At 54.4% G+C, this 18344-nt stretch overlaps 2 protein-coding genes across 4 annotated transcripts; one reads left to right on the plus strand and one right to left on the minus strand.

The window, feature by feature from the left end:
- Positions 1-150: 150 nt before the first annotated feature.
- On the minus strand, positions 151-12323 carry LOC132416332 (F-box/LRR-repeat protein 2-like). Its single transcript, XM_059999673.1, is given in 6 exon segments — positions 151-1069; positions 1137-1358; positions 1550-1972; positions 1974-2048; positions 3201-3491; positions 11999-12323. Coding segments are annotated over 6 exon segments (1431 nt in total). The 5' UTR covers positions 12236-12323; the 3' UTR covers positions 151-886.
- Positions 5578-18264, plus strand: TMEM208 (transmembrane protein 208). Of its 3 annotated transcripts, XM_059999667.1 has the most exons (7): positions 5578-5704; positions 15253-15497; positions 16131-16226; positions 16985-17044; positions 17126-17262; positions 17784-17868; positions 17968-18264. In XM_059999667.1, the coding sequence occupies exons 2-7, from the start codon at positions 15492-15494 to the stop codon at positions 18103-18105; spliced, it is 522 nt and encodes a 173-aa protein (XP_059855650.1). In that variant the 5' UTR covers positions 5578-5704; positions 15253-15491; the 3' UTR covers positions 18106-18264. The 3 variants fall into 3 exon arrangements, with proteins under 3 accessions (XP_059855650.1, XP_059855651.1, XP_059855653.1); XM_059999668.1 differs by lacking the exon at positions 16985-17044 and having other exon boundaries at positions 5580-5704; XM_059999670.1 differs by lacking the exons at positions 5578-5704; positions 16131-16226; positions 16985-17044 and having other exon boundaries at positions 15385-15497.
- Positions 18265-18344: the final 80 nt, after the last annotated feature.

The following is an 18344-nucleotide window of genomic DNA, read 5'->3' on the forward strand; positions in this document are numbered from 1 at the left end:
AAGCTTATAGCTTCTGTCTCTGTTTAAGAGGTTGGACTAGACCTCTAATGACCCTTCCTACCCAGAGATGCTATCCTCTTTAGTGTCTTGTGTGTGCTGAAAACAGCCTCACTGACTCAGGCAGCCTTAATCACTGCTCCTGGGATCTGGCTGGGATGAGGGTACACAGACATGCCTTTGCTGCAGGACATGTCCTGGGGCTTGTGCTGGGGAGAGGCCTCTGGAGTCTCCCACCATGTGGGGAAGAAGCTAGGACCTGCTGGGGGCACCTGTAGGGCTTTGGGCCAGGTGTGAGGAAGAAACTGTCCCTCTGACGTTTCCTACACATTGTCCCTGGGCTGGGCTGCTTCATCTGAGGTGGGGAGGGAAGGGGCCCTTTGAGAACTTCGGACAAGGAGGTGAGATCTGGAATTTTTAATCTTGTTGGGTATACAACAAAGACTGTGGCTTGGCTGCTAAAGCTCAGTGCTGGTAGGGGGCTGGGAGAGCTGTGGGGAACAGTACAGGCCCTAGTGTGAGAAGGGGCAGGGCCAGAGGCACAGGGTCTGTTCCTCCCAACACCAGGCCCAGCCCACCTGTGGGCCTGGCCTCTGGACCAAGGCCTGGACAGGAGAGCAGGAGCTGGCATTTCCAGGGGCCTGTGGCAGTGACATGTAGCTGGAAAAGGTTCCTGCTGGGCTGTGGGGCAGACTGGGGCAGGAAGCCCCTTGGGCTGCCCTGATATAGTCCCACCCTTAGTCCTAGAAAAGGGGTTTTTAGCTTGGGGAAGGGGCTCTGGGGCATGTAGCAGAGGGAGGTGGGAGGCACTGAGTCAAACTCCAGGTCAAGAGGCCAGGCCTCTGGAGGTGACAGAGGCTGAGCCACAGGGCTGGTTACTGACCTGGCCTCAGAGTGTTAGGGTCAGGTCAGCCTCTCCCACGAAGCGGGACTGGACGCAGGTCACCTTGGGCAGTTGGGCTTGGAAGCGCCTGACGGAAGCCATGCTAATGCCAGGACACATGGCCACATCTGCCATCCGGAGCTGCTTGCACGCCTGCCCAGTGGAACCCAGCGTTTCGCAGGGAGGCCACTGGGCGAGCGCTTGACCCAGCACGGGGCCCCAGCCCAGCCCCTACACTGTGCAGCACCGGACACACTCACTGCTCCGAGCGCTGACTGCACCTGGACAGGTTGAGGTGCTGCAGCCTTGGCCGGGAGCCGGCTGCCTGGACCCAGCCCTCGTCGCTGAGGCGGCTGCAGTGACTCAGCACCAAGCGCTCCACGCTGGGGCAGCCTCTGGCCGCAGCCAGCAAGCCCTTGTCTGTGAGTGCTGGCAACAGGCTCAGTGACAGCCGCCTCAGCTGGGGGACCTGGAGCACCTGCGAGGATGGCGGGGGGCGGGTGGTGTGGTGCTGGAGCCCTTCCAGCTTCCCCCACCCCCAGCCAGAGAAATGGCTACGGGCAGCAGAAGCCAATGAGAAATGACTTTTTCCAGGCAAAAAGTGGGTTGGCCCTGACCGCTGGTTTCAGCCACAGGGCCTTCAGCCTATCCACATCCCCAGCCCCACACCTTGGTCAAACTGGCATCAGTCAGCTTGCTGCAGGCTGTGAGGTCCAAGTCCCGTAGGGCCTGCAGCGTGAGTAGGGCGGGCCCTATGGCCAGGGAGAAGGGTCCTTTTGCGGCTGGAGGCCCGATGCCCAGCTCTCGGGGTGGCTGTGAGAGGAAACCCCTGCTTCCCAGATTCCTCCTGAGTTTGGCCTTCAGCTGCTCCCAGAGACAGGCGCAGGAGGGGCAGGAGGGCAGCTGAGCCCAGGGACCGCCCCGCCCGCCATCACCTCGAGGGTCCCACACCTGTGGCCCCTGCAGAGTCTCCTCACTTGGTTGCCCCAAGCCCAGAAGCCCCCGGTCACGGAGCTCCTTGCACCAGGCCAGGTGCGGGACTGACAGGTGGGTGAAGTAGGTGCAGATGGCCTGCACGGTCCGGTTGGTGAGGGGCCACGCAGGAGGATAAGTCTAGCACCCTGAGGCTTGGGCCCAGCGCTGGCATCAGGGAGAGCACTGAGGCGTCCTAGGAGGGAAGTGGAAGAGGGAGAGGGCAATGGAGTGGTGGCTTGTGCCTGTGTCACCGGGCTTGGCGGGGGTCACTAGGAAGGTTCTGCCCAAGGTTCCAGCCCCACAGGCAACAGGAAGCTGCCACAGGGTCCACGGAAGGAAGCAACAATATCCCTGTGCTGGTGGGTGTCGGAGTGGACCTGGTGGGCTGCAGTGGTGGGAAACCAGGAGAAAAGCAAATGCCTAGATTGGCTGGGGCAGGAAGGATGCAGGTGAAAGTTTCTAAGGTGTTCACCCTGCCTGTGCTCCCAGAACCAGTGGTGGACATCTGATTCTCGCTAAGCCAATCAAATATGCTCCCTCTAGGACTGTGAGGTCACAGGGCGGGTAGGGCTGCCACCACCAGGAGCAGGAACTAAGGGCAGAACAGAGGAAGCTGCTTTGTAGAGGGATGCAGAGACACGGGAAGGCGGGGCCCCAGAGAGAGCAGCTGAGAGACGCACAGTGGTGAAGCCGTGAGGATGGAGTAGGGCAGGGGAAGAGGGGCACTTGGAGGAAAAGGCTGAGATGCTTTTCAGGTGGGCAATGCTCTGGGCACAGTGCTAGATTGAAGTAATAATCTGCTAAAGAGGAAGAGACTGACACTGCAGGAAGACAGGGACGCCACCCAGAGGGACAGGGCTGAGCCCTATTGAAGGAACTGGCTTCAGTCAAGAAATGACCCTTCTGCTCCCACGTCACGTTACCTCCCTCGGGCCCTGCCTGAACCATGACTGCTGTGTAACCTCGGTACCCCTTCCCCGCAGGGCTCGGTTCTGTCACCCCTTTCATCAGCCTTCCTGGCCCCCAGAACACCCACCCTCACTCCCCTTCCCAGACTGCAGTGGTCACCAATCACTTGGCTCGTGAGGTATGTGCCACCTTGTGGGCTGGGCCCCCTGGTCTCCTGGACCTCCCTCTACCTGGACCCACTGTGGGGCTGCGGGGAGGAGTGCTGGCAGCAGCCCTGTCTGTCTAGGCTCCTTTCCTCTTCCCGACTGTGTCCCCAGTTCAGCTCTAACTACTCCTTGGACACAAACACTGGGCGCTTCCCTGGCACCACGCTCCCAGTTCCCCCAATCCCTGGTCCTGGTGAGGAAGGAAGGAAGGAAGGGAATGGGACGCTCACCTTGAGTGAGGAGCAGTAGGCCAGGCTGAGGGAGGCCAGTGGGTGTGGAGCTCCGCACACCAAGCCCAGGGCCTGGGCCGATTCCCGCCCTCTCACCAGGCAGCACTCGGCCATGTCGAGGCTCTGCAGCTCCCGCAGGCCCCTTAGGGCTGAGTATCTTGCATCCGTCAGGCGCTGCAGCTTCCTCAGGCTCAGGTGCCACAGGCGCCGCAGGCCCCAGCTCACAGCCAAGAGTGCCCCGTCAGCCAGTTCTGAGCAGCCGCTGAGGTCCAGGAAGGTAAGGCCTGGTTGCTGGTGGCAAAGGGTGGCCACAGCCTCTGTGGAGAGGTCCCGGCAGCTGTGCAGGCTCAGCTCCTGCAGCTGCAGCCCAGCCACCTGGCCCAGGGCCTGCAGGGCCTCGGGTGGCAAGCCAGTGCCACTCAGGCCCAGGGCGTGCAGCCTACCAGCCTGCTCCTTCACGAATTGCAGCAGGTTGCGGAAGGAGAGTTGGGAAGGGGAGGAATCCTGGGGGCCGATGGAGCCCTGGGCTGGGCCTGGCTCGAAGGTGAGGTGGCAGCAGGCCAAGGAGAGGCGCTCCAGGCTGAGAACTCAACTGCTGAGCCGGTTGAAGCTGAGATCAGTCAGGTCCCGCAGGCTAGCCAGACTGAGCTCATGGAGGCCGCTCAGTGCCTGCTGGACCCGCTGTGCTGTCTTGGGCTGAGCTAGCAGCATGCCTGACGTGAAAAGGCTGTTGCAGCCACTGAGGTCAAGGAAACGCAGGGCCGGGCAGCCCAGGATCAGGGCCATGAAGGAGGCCTCTGTGGGGCTGCCCAAGGCACAAGCTCTGCAAGTGCAGGCCCAGGTGGTAGGCAACAGACTGCAGCACCTGGTGTGAAGCCGGCGAGCCATCCAGGTTAGTCAGGCTGATGCAGCAGATGCCCCTGAGACCCAGGCTCTTGACGGTCTGAAGGGAAGCAGAGGACACGGGGATGTTGTACCTTACGTTGGCCTATGGGACAGCAGCGGGCCTGGGGTTAACCCTCTGGTCTCAAGAGTGTGCTGGCCATCGGGTCTGGGGGCAATTCACTGGCCAGAATTTGAGGGCAGGTCAGGGAAGGGGTTTTCTACAATGGGGACCCACTGTGGTGTGTGGTGTCATGTGTGCTTGAGGGGGTGCTGTTGGGAAGTGGAAGCTGGGAGGATGGGTCCCACTGGGGGTCCAAGGGGATGACTACGAGGGGAGGACAGGAAGGTTAGTGACGGACGGGACTGAATGCCTATGGAGGGCCTGGGCCAGAGTGGGGACTTAGCATGCTGAGTACAGGAGGGCTGGGGGGGACCTGGAGGAGAGCCAGAGAAGCCCCCCGGCAGCAGGAGGACAAAGTATGCTGGACCTCAACTTTTGGGACTTTCAGAAGGTGGCCCTGAGACCCATGGACTCGGCTCCAAATCCAGGTCCTCAGCTTGGCCTTAGCTAAGCAGTCAGCCTCCCCCACTTTCGCGAGAGCATATAAATAGCCCTCGGAACAGCTGAGGGCGGGAAGAAGGTACGCAGGTGTTGCTCAGCACAATCCCCCGTGGCCCAGATGCCAGAGATCTGGGACAGGCAGTGAGGCCAAGGTCCCCTGGTGGCCACACACATTCAGTGTCTCAGCCACATGAATGTTTGCAAAAATGGGTTTTGTGTGTGAGTGAAAACGTGCTCATGCACTGAGTGTGGTGTGCGCATGCGTAGGGGCGTGGGCGCGCTCACAAGTGTAGGCCCTTCAGGCTCGAGAGTTCAAGACGTGCTTGTGAGCCCTGGGGCTCTTTAGAGGGTCTGTCGTATCTGTCCAGGTAAGGAGGGAGAAGCGTCCCGTTTCTGTGGGCAGGAGTTCATAGGATGAATTTCAGAGGCAGGGAGGAAGCTGAGTTGGCCCTGCCGTAGAGGAACAGGGGAGCGAGCGCGGGGAGCACACAGTCAGAGTTCGGTGGGGAGTTGGGTGGGGCCGGGAGGCAAGCTCAGGGCTAAGTTGTTGTGGGAAAAAGCTGGCTTGTTTACGAGTTTGGGGAGCCCCCAGTGAGGGAGATGTTTTCGTGGAACCTTCCCTGATCTTGTGCCAGAAGGAGCCAAAGGACAGTAGCTACAGGAATGTGTGGAACTGGTCTCTGGGGGGAGGGAGAAGAAGACTTGGCTTCTAAAATCCTAGCCCCATTTCTCTACCCCTGACCAATGCCCAGGTTGCAGGCAAGTGGTACTCAAAGGCTCTTGTTTTCACAAGCAAGCTCCCCAAAAAACCTGTCCTGTGAGTAACGGCAAGAACAAGCTGACATTCCCTGCTTGTTCCCCACAGAACATCATCAAAAAGGAACCAGAAAGGTAGAAATGACGCCTAATACGCACTCCTGTTGATAAGATACTTATCAACAGGATTCTCCCAGGAAGACGCACGGAACTCATTCCCAGGTGTGGAGAATCAGCCTGGCTTCTGCCCCAGAGAGAAGCAGCTGACTATGGCTGTCCTCACGGGAAGGAGGAGCGTACGGTAAGAGGGAGACCAGCGCCGGGCGAATTTCACGGGAATCAGGGTGTCAAACCAGGTTCCCATTTCAGACCCTGTGGTCAGTATGGATGAGAGGAGCTCTCCCCACAGATTCCCCGCGTGGACACTGGGAGACAGTGGGGTAGTGGGGACTCCGAGGACCTGGGTCCCTCTCTCAGATTTAAGGAGAGCTGGGGAAGATCTCAGTGTGTGAGGTTCGGGAGGGTACCGAAAAGATCAGGGAGAAAAGGTTCTAGAAAGGAAAGGTAAAGCGTGCCTCCAGCCCTTTCAAAGCCCTGCAGTGACGACAGATGAGCCAATCTGATGATGAGTAGAATGAACTCTGGCTGGGGGAGTGCAGAGCGGTGCTGGTTGCCAGGCAGCACCTGCCCCCAATAGTCACATGCCACCCCCGCAGGCCCCAGCTCCAGCAGCCTCCAGTCTTCCTTCTTTCCCTGTCTTCCTGAGCCCTGGCTACCAGGAAAGTTCTTCCCTCTCCCAACTGCCTTCCTGTGAACAAGGTAGATGAACAGCCCAGCGTCCAAGTACAGGGCTGGCAGGTGGCAGCAAAAGCTACCCAATAATGGGGCAGGGCCTGGCCTAAAGGACTTCCAGCTATGGGGCCAGGGTGAGATTTTAGACTGCCTCCTTGCTCCCCACTGTTTTTCTTGGTGGGGAGGAGGAAGCCTCTAAGCCATCACCGAGGTGGTCTACCTGGGACTCAAATACAGGAGCCCAGGAGCAGCCTATTAGGGATAATTATCATCTGTGGGGGCAGAGCAGCAGGCTTCTGGGTTCTGGTCCTTGGCCCCAGTGTAGGAAAGTCCCCCTTCCCAGGCCCTAGGAAGATGCTTCTAAAGTCCTAAGGGAGGACTACACAGGTACCTGCTCCAGCTTCAGCCGCCCCATCACAGAGGGGCCGACTAGCCCCCTGGGCTCCTCCCTTTCCAATGCCGGCATCTTAAGAGTAAATGCGAAATCATTTGGAAAATGCCCTAAACTTGCTAAAAGCAATACATGTCCCTTGACTGTGAGAGGCCAGGACTCTGTCATAACTACTGAAGTCCTGAGCTGAGATGGCAGGCCTGTGTGCAGACTTGAAAAGCCATCTGACGGAGACGTGGCCCTCCTGTCTGCTGGCACAGGAATCCAAAGTTAACACGCCTGTTTTCCAGAAGCCCTTTGAGAAAAGATATGCCCTGGTGCCCAGGGGCTTTGGTCTCCAGAGAGGAGTCAGACCTTGGGGGTCATTTCCAGAGGCGTTATAGACGCCTTGGGCAGGAGAAGGCCGCAGGGGGTGGGAGCCGTCCTGAGTTCTTCAGTGACCAGCCCAGTGGCAGGCAAATAGCACCCCCGCCCTGGTACGGACAGAGCCTGGGTGTATTGTTGGGGTGCTGCCTTTGTCTACCTTCTTATTTGAGGAAAAAATGGAATTAAGTGGGGGCAGGTCAGGGAGAATAAGAAGTCGCCAAGTCTAGTATCCTAGCCTGGCCTGGAGCCATATAGGCCCCAGCTTGGCCTTGGTCAGCCAGAATCTTCTGTAGCACCTACTAGCTGGGGCTCCACCTCCTTATCAAGCTGCTGAGCCCTGGGAGATGGTTCCTGCCAACAGGGTTCCGCAGATTGGTCTCTGGGACATGGTGCCGGCAGGGCCCTAGATGCTCAGGTATCTGTGGCCTGGCTTCCCAGCACTCCCAGCCCTGGGGGTGGAGTGGGGGACTGAGTTTTGCAGAGGCACCAAACGGGTCTTTGTCAATGTTCTATCTGGAGTTCCGAGTTAGCTGGAGAAGCCCCAGTGCTAAAATGGTAGACTCTACGATCCCAAACTCTGACCCTGGTCTCCTCCTTTTCCTCCCTCCCTTACTCCTATACCAATCTCACCTTTATCCCCGGGGACTGACTGCCCACTTGGCTTCTTCTATGCTCTCCTTCTTTGCTGGACTCCAAGAGGCCTCCCCCGGATTACCTCTCCTCAGGGTCCTTGTGGCCCTGCCCGTCATGCTGCTGTCTGTGCCCATTCTCCTTGCCCCCTGCCTGGCCAAGGATGATGAGACCGCTGCCTCCTCTGGGTGTGTGCTGGGGATACAGAATTCTGCCCGAGGAAGCCATGGCCTCCCCTCGTGCCTGCACTGTCAGCACTGGCCTGCCCACTCCCACCTACTCACTGCCTCCCCATCTCTTCTCACTCCCCTCAGACTTCCCTCCAAGCCCACTATCTTCTCCAGCCCCTGACGCTACTGTAGCTCCTTCCCCTCACTCCAGCCTTCTCCGAGATGACCTGACCATTTCAAAAAGAAACCAAAGCCCCTTAGGTGGGAAGGCCCTCCCTTTTCCCTGTTCACATCCACCAGCCCACCCCTGGCAGGACCCATCCTAACCTCCTTCCCTCTCCTGCTCTTTGGTTCAGGGTGACCCCCTTCTCCCGGCCTACTGAGTCTGTCCCCCACCCTCTCCTCTGAGAACCCTGCCTTTCCACTGCTCGTTCCCCAGAGTCCACAAACACCCCAGAGTCTTAGCAAAGGCCTCCCTTGATCCTGCATCCCTTCTTCTCACCTTTCATCCCCTCCCCTCCACTGTCAAGCTTCTTGGAAGCACATGGGTGCCCACACCCACTGTGGCCACCTCTTTACCATGGCTTTGCCCACTTACCCCTCCACCACTGTCCCCACAGAATCACTCATTCCCAACAACAGCTCCTCTCTGGCAAGGTCACCAGCATCTGGGGGCTCCCCTGAAGACTTCCCACAAGTGTCCTCTCTGCCATGCCATGCTGCCTGCTATGGATGGCCAGTCTCCCCTGATGCTCTCTCCCACTGGGGGTTCTGAGACTCTGCCCTCTTGGCTCTCCTACCTTCTAGGCTGCTTTCCATTCAGGGTCACCAAAGAAGAGAAAGGCCCAGTCCGTAGACCAGTGGGTTATCCATGGGTTGTTCCATTCTAACACACACACACACACACACACACACACACACACACACACACACACACACACACACACACACACACACACACACACACACACACACACACACACACACACACACACACACACACACACACACACACACACACACACACACACACACACACACACTTTCCCTCCATGTGCACCCAGCAGAGTTCATCCCATTCCAACTACTTTGTTTTCCACACCTTCTTCCTGAGCACCAGATACTGGGAGCCATGATCTGATGGACCTCTCTCCGGATTCAAGGATGCAATATGCCCAAATCTGAGTTTACTGTCTTATTGCTGGTCTCTGGCCCTTCTCCTAAACTCTCAGTGCCCTCTACCACATCACCTAAGTCAGAAATCTGGGAGTCATCCTAGACCGCTCCCTCACATCCACAGTGATGAAAGTCCTTTCCATTCCATCTCTTCGATACATTGTAATATGTCCCTCTGCTCCCCCCTCATTGCTCTGCCTTAGTTCAGGTGTCCTTATTGTCTGTCAGAAATATATTAAGCAGTTTCCTCCTGATCAGGGTCCGGGCCTCCAGTCTCCCTGGCTCCAGTCTATCCTTGGTATTGTCACCAGGGTGGTCCTTACAAAAGGCAATAGACGACACTCTTCAGGCCCTTTGATGGTTCGCCACTGCACAGCATGGAGACTGAGCTTCCTGACTGGCACTCAAGCCCTTCTATTGTCTCATGCTCCCCTGGCTGGGTTCAGCTGTTTTCTGTTTATTTTTGGCAGGGGTGGGTGGGGTGGGTGGGGCTGGCCCCTCACCTACTCCGGCTTGTCTGTTTAGCCAGCATTTATTCCTCTCTGGAGATTTAGCCCAAGCGTCCCCTTCTCCATGAAGTCTTTCGTGACTCTTCTCTCTGCATCCTTGGTGTGCCTCATACGATTGTGAGTGCAGCACCCTACCCCCTCCTTTTGGCTTGTGCTGTCTCCCTCTCACTATCAACTCTGGGTGCTGTGTCAGCCCCAGCCCTGCACTCCTAGGGCTCAGCAGAGTGCAGTATCACCACCTGAGTGAGTGAGGCCCCTCCCTGTGTCTCTGGTAACTTCCCATCTTCCTCCTGCTGTGTGAATATTCCAAACCTCTGCTGAGGCCCTGGCCTCTGCCTCCTACTTACTCCCCTAAGACAACCTGGCCTCCACGGTCACCACACAAAGAACCCACCAGCCTTTAAGGAACTGCCTCAGCAAACAGCTTCACATTGCCACCCCCACCCCTTCACTTCCTCAGGAGAGGTGACATCCTCTCCATCCTACCCAAGACCAAGCCTTGTTCACTGAAGCCTGTCTGGCTGCCACCTCAGGTGGTGGCTGCCATTCCTGACCTCTCTCCTCCCTACACTCACTAGTGACTCCTTCAGCACATAAACACATTAGCGATTTCTCCCAGTTAAAATCCTTTGTTTAGCCCACCTCAACTTCTCTTTACAATTCTATTTATTTTCTTCTTTTCATGGGGAAATTTCTTGCAAGTGAGGTCATCCTCTACATATCCTTTCTTCTCTCATTCACTCTTCAACCTACCTGGCCTTTTTCCCCAGATGCCAAATGTTACTGAAGCCATTGGTGACCACCCTGTATGTCAAACATCACGGACACTATCTGTTTTTTATTTTCTGGACTCTTTGTGGGATTTGACACTGTTACTCATCCACTCAACACTTGAAATGCTCTTCACCTTTGACTTGTGTGTCCTCCTCTCGCTGGGATCTCCTCAGCCCCCTCTGTAGGCCCCTCCTCCTCTCCGTGCCTTTGGACTGGTGTCCGCTTGGGGGCATTCTCTGTGGCCTGCTCTTCAGGGCTCCTCGCGCTCTCCCTAGGGGAAGGGACTCAGATCCGTGGCTTAAACGCCCACCTGTTCTTTAATGACACCCACATATATATTTATTACCTAGACCCTTCTCTTGAATTCCTCTCTCAGAAACCCAACTGCCAACTGGATCTCACCATTTAGATGTCTTATACTTCAAATTTTCAACAAGTTCAAATCAAATTCCTTTAGACACTAAGCTCAATGACACTGGAGAGAGAACTCAACAACAGACCCTACTTAAACACACACATTTAATATATGACAGACGAGGCTTCCAACTCATTATACATAAATGGTATTTGGGCTATTTGAAAACTAATCAGTTTAGCTCCTTACCTTAGAGCATAAATCAAAATAAATTACACCAATAAAAAATATAATTAATATAAAAATTCAAACCATAAAACACAAGAAACAATTTTGCTGTGAGCCTAAAACTGATCTAAAAAGTAAATTCTAATTAAAAAGAAAGACACAAAATATAAGTGTATATTTATCAGATCTCTGAAGAGAGGCAAAGGATCTCTAAAGCAATGGAAGAAATAAGAAAGAAAAGAAGTTCAGAATCAACAACCTAGAAATTTAACCTCATAAACACATATCTACAAATCAAATTAAAAGGCAAATATATTAGGAATGTATTTCAATAAATATGTAAAAGGTTAATCTCTTTAATTATAAAAAGTTCATACAAATGGATAAGAAAAATACTAAGACCCCAATAGTTAAATGGACAAGGAACACAAATACACAAAAGAGGGAAATGTAAATGGTCAGCTCATGAGAAAACTGTTCAACCTCAGTGATAATCAAAGAAGTCAAAATTGAAACAAAGAGCTATCATTGCTGCCCTTCAAACGAGCACAGATGCCTGCATTCACCTCCTAGTGGGCTGTCTCCCTGCACTCCGACTCGCCCTCTCAGTCCACTCTGCACTGCAGATGTCTAAGACACAAATCACCACATGTCACTCCCCTGCCTCATATTTCTTTAAAGGCCCCACGATGATAACCAGGAGAAAGTCCCAGCAATGCCACCTGGCACCTCTCTTGCTGTCTGACCCCTTTCTAGCCTCATCTCCCACCACTTCTCACACACCTAAGTTCCAGTCATAGGGAACCTGTGTGGTCGTTTCCAGACCTATTTCACATTTTGGTGCCTTCACCTGTGCTGATATGAGTTCTGGAAGACCAACCTTCATCCTCATCCTATTCCTTCAGGAAGCCTTCCCTGAGGCTGCCAGTCTCCTTCGATGTCCTTCTTCGTGTCCCCATGGCACCCTTCATTCCAGTGTCACAGCACCGAGCACACGACATCATGATCACTCACATATTTGTGTTTCTCCTTCACTGGACTAGGAGCTTCTCAGGGGAGTTTTATTCATCTGTAGAGCCCCAGCACTGTACCCAGAGTCAAGCATGTATGAATAAGTATGCAGGAATGAGTGGATGAATGATGCATGAGCAGGGCCAGGAGCAAGCTGAAGTGAGAATGGGCCAGGTGAGGGCAGGTACCTTACCTCCCGAAGGGCATTCTGGGCTGCACAGCACCAAGCCCGACTCACGAGGGAGGCCTCTTTCTGATCTGACAGAGGCAGGAAGCTCAGAATATATGTGAGCATCTGAGGGAAAAAGAATGGGCATTGGGGGCTGTTAGTGCTGGTGGGGGCCTTTGGAACCTTCTCCAGCTGATAGCACAGTAGGTCAGAGGGGACTAGAGCACTGGCTTCTAGTTCATCTTGGATCCTAAGCTTCATGGAGTCTTCACTTCCCCTCTCCAGCCGCCAGGTATCTTTACTGGGAACAAACCTCTCCTGAGCACCACCTGGATGCAGGTTTGCTCTGACTGATAAAAATCAAACTTCCTGCTCAAGTTGGTAAAAAGAACCTGGGCATTGGGACCAGATAAACCTAGTTTAGATCCTTATTCTCTCAAGTGACCTCTCCGAGCCTTATTTTCCTTATCTATAAAAAGACAATTGTAGTGAGATTTAAATGGGTGGTTGTGACAATTAAATAACATGGTAAAGTGTCTTGCATAGGATCTAGAACACAGCAAGTCAGGTGTTCCTTCTCTGATCTTCAGGAAGTTACACTGGGACCGCACTCTTTTCCCATCTTCTTCACTGCCAACTAGGCTACTCAGCTGACTGTTAAGATTCTCAGCAAGAAAATCTTAACAGCCTGGTAGGCTTAGACTCTCACTCCACCTACGCTCTGTGAGGCTGGGGGTGCGTGGGAGTGGAGGCCCTATTAGGGACTGGGGAAGGGAGTTGCCTGTGAGACCAGGAATTATCTGATATTAACTATTCTTTTCTTCTGGAATCTTCCCTCCTTGACTTCTGTGATGCTGTGTTTTCTAGGGCTCCACTCACCACTCCAACTGCCCTGTTTCTGGATTCTTCTGTGGCTCCCAGGGTTCAGACCTGGGCCTTTCAGTCTGTTACTTTCCAGGATAATAAATTCATTTGCATGGCTTTAACAGTTACCTCTATAGGAATAACCAGCAATTCAATATGGACATATTGTTTTATCATTAATGTGCTAGTTTAGTATTTCCAACTCTCCACAGGATTCTTCATCCAAATGTTTTACCGTCACCTTCATCTCAACCTCAGTCCAAAGCAGCCCCTCCTCCCAACTTTCCAGCCCCTGAGCTTCAATGCCAACAGTGCATCTCACCTGATGATCCTGATAATACTGTGTACTCTTCATGCTCTTCTGTCCCTTGCTCTCAGATATAGGTGTAAAGCACAGGCTTTAGGCCAGGCTAACTTAGACTCATTCAAATCCCAGCTCCACAGATTCCTAGCTGTGTGACCTCAGGCAAGGTACTTGAACTCTCTGAGCCTCAGTTTCCACACCTGTAAAATGGGGATATTAAAAATCTAGATCATAGTCTTATGATGGGGATTAAATTATATATACATAATATAATTTTTATATATATATATATATTTAATAGATATAATATGCTTCACATCTAGTAGGTTGTCCATAAATGGTTCCTGGATTGCTGTTACTAATATTTCTGCCTTTGAAAAATTACCACCTTAGTAGCCCAGATCTTCATCACCCCTGCCTTCATTCCTTCCACAATTTCCCACCTGATCTCCCTGCATCCAGGCTCATCCTTGCTAATCATTCCTCACAATGCAACAAGGTTAATTTTCCTAAAACACAGCTTTCAGTCTCAGTGCACTCCTGATGAAAACCTTCAGGGTTTCCCAGTCCCCTCAAGACAAAATCTCTTCTCCTGGGTCAGCACTGCCAGGCCTCCATGCCTGACTGGACCCCTGATTCCAGAGCTTCCACAATCCAGTCTCCTCACTGTCCTACAAACACAGCATGTCTATTTCCTTATTTCCTTTTGCCTATGTGGACCTTTTCCCCAGCCCACTCTGATCTCTTCTTTCCTTCTCTGATCCTAGTACACAGAAGGTACTCAGTCAATACTTACTGGATTGCATTAAGTAAGGATGGACAGTCTTTTACCTCTATTTTCACCAAAGGTTTGCTCAAGGAAGGGGTGGGAAGATAAAGCAGATCATTACTGAGAGGAGAATGACTGGGGAGAACAGCCTCTGGACCAGGGAGGCTAGGCATGGGCAAGAGAACACCGATGGGGACTGGGACTGATCACGCCCCTATCCCCAAGGGGAGGCAGGAAAACCTGACTGAGCCGAGGTAAGATAGTGGCCATCCTGTCTTCTGGGGCTCAGCAGTCAATCCAAGGAGCAAAGGGAGGGCAACAAACCTGTCCTCCCTGAGGGGAGGAAGCATGATTCTTTGAGCTGAGAAGCAGGGAGGCCTTTCTAGAGGGACCAGAAGAAGCAGTGATAAGGGTGGAGTGGCCACCCAACGAACCCCATCCCAAGGAGCTACTAGAGATATGACTGGTCATCTCTGAGATCTATGGGGATGGAACAGATATCCTCCGGGGCCAAAGGGGGAAAGGATGCCATCGCAGGGGGCTCACTGGGGTTGGAGCAGTCCTGTATTTGCTAAGGGAAAGGAGCACCATTCCAAGGGCTGATGGGGAAAGGGTGGCCTGTCTCCCTTGGGCTGAGGGGAGAGGGTTGCCAGCTCTCAGAGGAAAAGGGATGAAGAGACCATCCCAAGAGGCCACTGGGGACAAAACTTATCATCTCTCTCTAGATAACAGCGGCAGAGTGGTCTTGCTCCAGGCTAAGGAGAGGGAGCAAACATCCCATGGGGTGAAGGAAGCAGGGATGGCCATCACTAGGGGTCGAGGGAGCGGGGAGTAGGCCTGTCCCCGGTGAGGGAACTCAGAGACCATGCCCGAAGTTGATGGGAGGGGGCAGTCTGTTTTCCACCGCCAGGGGAAGGGGCAGCCATCTCTCGGGGAGGAGGGAATAGAGCGACCATTCCAAGGGGCCAATGGGGATAAGATCGGTTTAACCTTCGGGGATGATGGGATGGAGCGGACATCTTCCAGAGCTGAGGGGGAGGGGCGGCCATCTCAAGAGATGCAGGGTAGGCAGAGGCCCTGTCCTCGCTGAGGTGACAGAGCGGCCATCTCTTGGGGCCGATAGGGAAGGAGAGGATGGTCGCCCAAGGTAAGGGGATGGGGTGGCCCAAAGGCGGGGCCGTTACCCATAGCCAGCAGGTCCTTGGATCTCCCGGGCTGGTTGTTTCCGCCAGACGGGCGGGGCCCAGGCGAGCTGTCTGACAGCCGCTCTCCACAGCCTGGGACCCCGAGGGCGGGGCCTGTCCCGAGCTAGGCCTGAGGGCGGCCTCCTCTCACCTCCAGGGCAGAGATTCAGCCATCGCATCCCTGCCGCCTCCGCCCCCGCGCAAGGCTTTCTGGGAAGTGAAGTCCCACCGACTCTGGCGGGCGGAGCTTGGGAAGGAGGTGGATTTCCCACTTCCGTCCCAGTTGCTTACGATTTGGGTCTGCACCGGAAGTGCCTGTGCAGCAGATGTGGTACCAACTGAGTGCTGTTTCGGTCGCTCTCCCATCTTTCCCCGGCTGGGTATTTGCGTCGCACCATGGCGGTAAGGAGGGCGAGTAGGGCGGGGTCCGCAAGGCAAAGCACTCTCGGGGGGCCGGGAGACTGAAAACAGAGGAAGGACATCAAGGGCAGTGGGTCGGCCAGAGGGAGGTGCCATCCGGTGGCTGGACCGTACTAGATTAAGCGGGGGAGTGGAGAGGCGCAGGAACGTACCAGAGCTGGTGCCGGAGAGGGGTGGGCGTCGGTACCAGACAGTGTCAGGACTAGCTGGAGATCTGAGGGGCTTGAGGCGGGGTAGGCGTTAGCCCAGATCTGGTTTACTCTAGCAGAGGCCGGAGAGGGTCGCCATTCAAGCCCCCTCAGGGATCCCCTCTGAAGGGTTTGTCAGCCCAAAACTGGGCCTTATCAGAGGATTCAGGAGATACCAGCCTAGTGCTGGATTGTTCCCAGCCCGAGCAGGAGGCGGTCATTGCTGGGTGTGCTGGAAAGATGCTGTCAGCCCTAAGCAGGATGGTTTGGAGGAGGGGTGGACATCCCAAGAATTGTGCTAGCTTTGAGCACCGCGGAGACTCGACTGAGGTGCAGATGAAACTCTGTAGCTAACCGGAATGGTGGGGAGGATAAGGAAGACCCTGGCTGATGAGAGTTCTGACAGCATCTCGTCATCTCTCTGCAGCCCAAGGGCAAAGTGGGCACGAGAGGGAAGAAGCAGATATTTGAGGAGAACAAAGAGACCTTGAAGTTCTACCTGCGAATCATACTGGGGGCCAATGTAAGTGCCTCCCTCCTTGCTTCTGTGCCCACCCAATGTTCCATAGCCCTCAGCTCTGTTTGGTGGGGTGGAGTGGTGGCAGTGTATGACAGCTAAAGCTCCAAAAGAAAACTCCAACTAAAAGTAAATGAGAAAGGATCGTGGCACAGAGAAAGTGCTGAATAGTCAAAACAAAAAACCAAAAACGAAATGAGGGTGTGAGTCTCAGATTGACTGGAGAGCCCTTCCCATCCTAAATACACAGGGGCTTCTTTCCTGGGCTGAAATGTCGGAGGGGAGTCTGGGTATTCAGGAAGCAGACCTCTTCCCCCAACCGTATAAGAAACGACTTGTCTTCTTTCATCACCTGGCCTAATATCTTGGTCAGAGTCGAGGGAGGTCCATGGTTTAGTAAGCTTTTTAGATTTCTTTTTCATTAAAAATTAAAATTTTTATTATTTATTTATTTATTTATGGCTGCATTGGGTCCTTGTTGCTGTGCATGGGCTTTCTCTAGTTGCGGCGAGTGGGGGCTACTCTTCGTTGCTGTGCGCGGGCTTCTCGTTGCGGTGGCTCCTCTTGTGGAGCACGGGCTCTAGGCACGTGGGCTTCAGTAGTTGTGGTGTATGGGCCTAGTTGCTCCGCAGCATGTGGGATCCTCCCGGACCAGGGATCGAACCAGTGTCCCCTGCATTGGCAGGCGGATTCCTAACCACTGCGCCACCAGGGAAGTCCCTAGTAAGCTTTTGATCACAGCCTGATCCTGTGTCTGCTTACAGGCCATTTACTGTCTTGTCACCCTGGTCTTCTTCTACTCATCTGCTTCATTTTGGGCCTGGGTAAGTGTCCTGCATCCTGGGAAGTGGGTAAGCACATAGGGTCAGTGGCTGGCCTTTGATACCCCCATTCTTGTTCGGCAGATGGCCCTGGGCTTTAGTCTGGCAGTATACGGAGCCAGCTACCACTCTATGAGCTCGATGGCAAGGGCAGCCTTCTCTGAGGATGGGGCCCTGATGGATGGTGGAATGGATCTCAACATGGAGCAGGGCATGGCAGAGTGAGTGTCCCCCGCTGTCAGCCCAGGTGAGCGGCGCCAGGGCTGGGGTGCTGGGGCCCAAGACCCACAGCTACCTGTGGAAGGGTGGAAGGGAGTTGAACTAGGGCCCATCTATTATTTTTGTTTTTATTTTATTTTTTTGCGGTACGCGGGTCTCTCACTGTTGTGGCCTCTCCCGTTGCGGAGCACAGGCTCCAGATGCGCAGGCTCAGCGGCCATGGCTCACGGGCCCAGCCGCTCCGCGGCATGTGGGATCTTCCCGGACCGGGGCACGAACCCGCGTCCCCTGCATCGGCAGGCGGACTCTCAACCACTGCACCACCAGGGAAGCCCCTGTTTTTTTAATTAAAAAAAATTTTTTTTTTTTTTGGCTGTTCTGTGCGGCTTGTGGGATCTTAGTTCCCGGACCAGGGATCGAACCTGGGCTCTCAGCAGTGAAAGCCTGGAGGCCTAACCACTGGACCGCCAGGGAATTCCCCGTCCACTATTTTTGGCCCTTGCAGCCTCCCTTCTATCCACAGGCACCTTAAAGATGTGATCCTACTGACAGCTATTGTGCAGGTGCTCAGCTGCTTCTCCCTCTACATCTGGTCCTTCTGGCTTCTGGTACGTGGGTCGTGGGCCTCCCAACGAGGAGCTGGGGCATCTACCCCTTCTCTTCTTTCATTTCCTGCACCTGGCTTCAAGCTCCCTTTTCTCTCCTAGGCGCCGGGGAGAGCCCTTTACCTCCTGTGGGTCAATGTACTGGGCCCTTGGTTTACAGCAGACAGTGGCGCCCCAGCACCAGAGCACAACGAGAAACGGCAGCGCCGACAGGAGCGGCGGCAGATGAAGCGGTTATAGCCACTGACGTTGTGGCTACAGGTTTCTGGGCCCCGGGTGGCTCTATCAGGCTACATGGCCCCCATGCCAGGAGCAATGAGGGCCCAGTCCAAGGGCCAAAGGCAGTCTAAGGTATAGGATTGGTGAATAAATGGCTTACAATGTGGATAATGGTTGTGTGGGTGATAGAGATAAGGCAGGAACAGCCAGTCCTTTGGTATTTTCCTTCTGCTACAGGCACAGTGTGGTGGGTACTTTGA

This window comes from Delphinus delphis, chromosome 20, assembly GCF_949987515.2.
Source record: "Delphinus delphis chromosome 20, mDelDel1.2, whole genome shotgun sequence".
Lineage (NCBI taxonomy): Eukaryota > Metazoa > Chordata > Mammalia > Artiodactyla > Delphinidae > Delphinus > Delphinus delphis.

Excerpts from the sequence above, each read along its gene's own strand:
- TMEM208 (XM_059999667.1), top strand. Across the intron at positions 16,227-16,984 it reads GAATCATACTGGGGGCCAAT|GCCATTTACTGTCTTGTCAC; the intron begins GTAAGTGCCTCC and ends GTCTGCTTACAG. Across the intron at positions 17,263-17,783 it reads ATGGAGCAGGGCATGGCAGA|GCACCTTAAAGATGTGATCC; the intron begins GTGAGTGTCCCC and ends TTCTATCCACAG.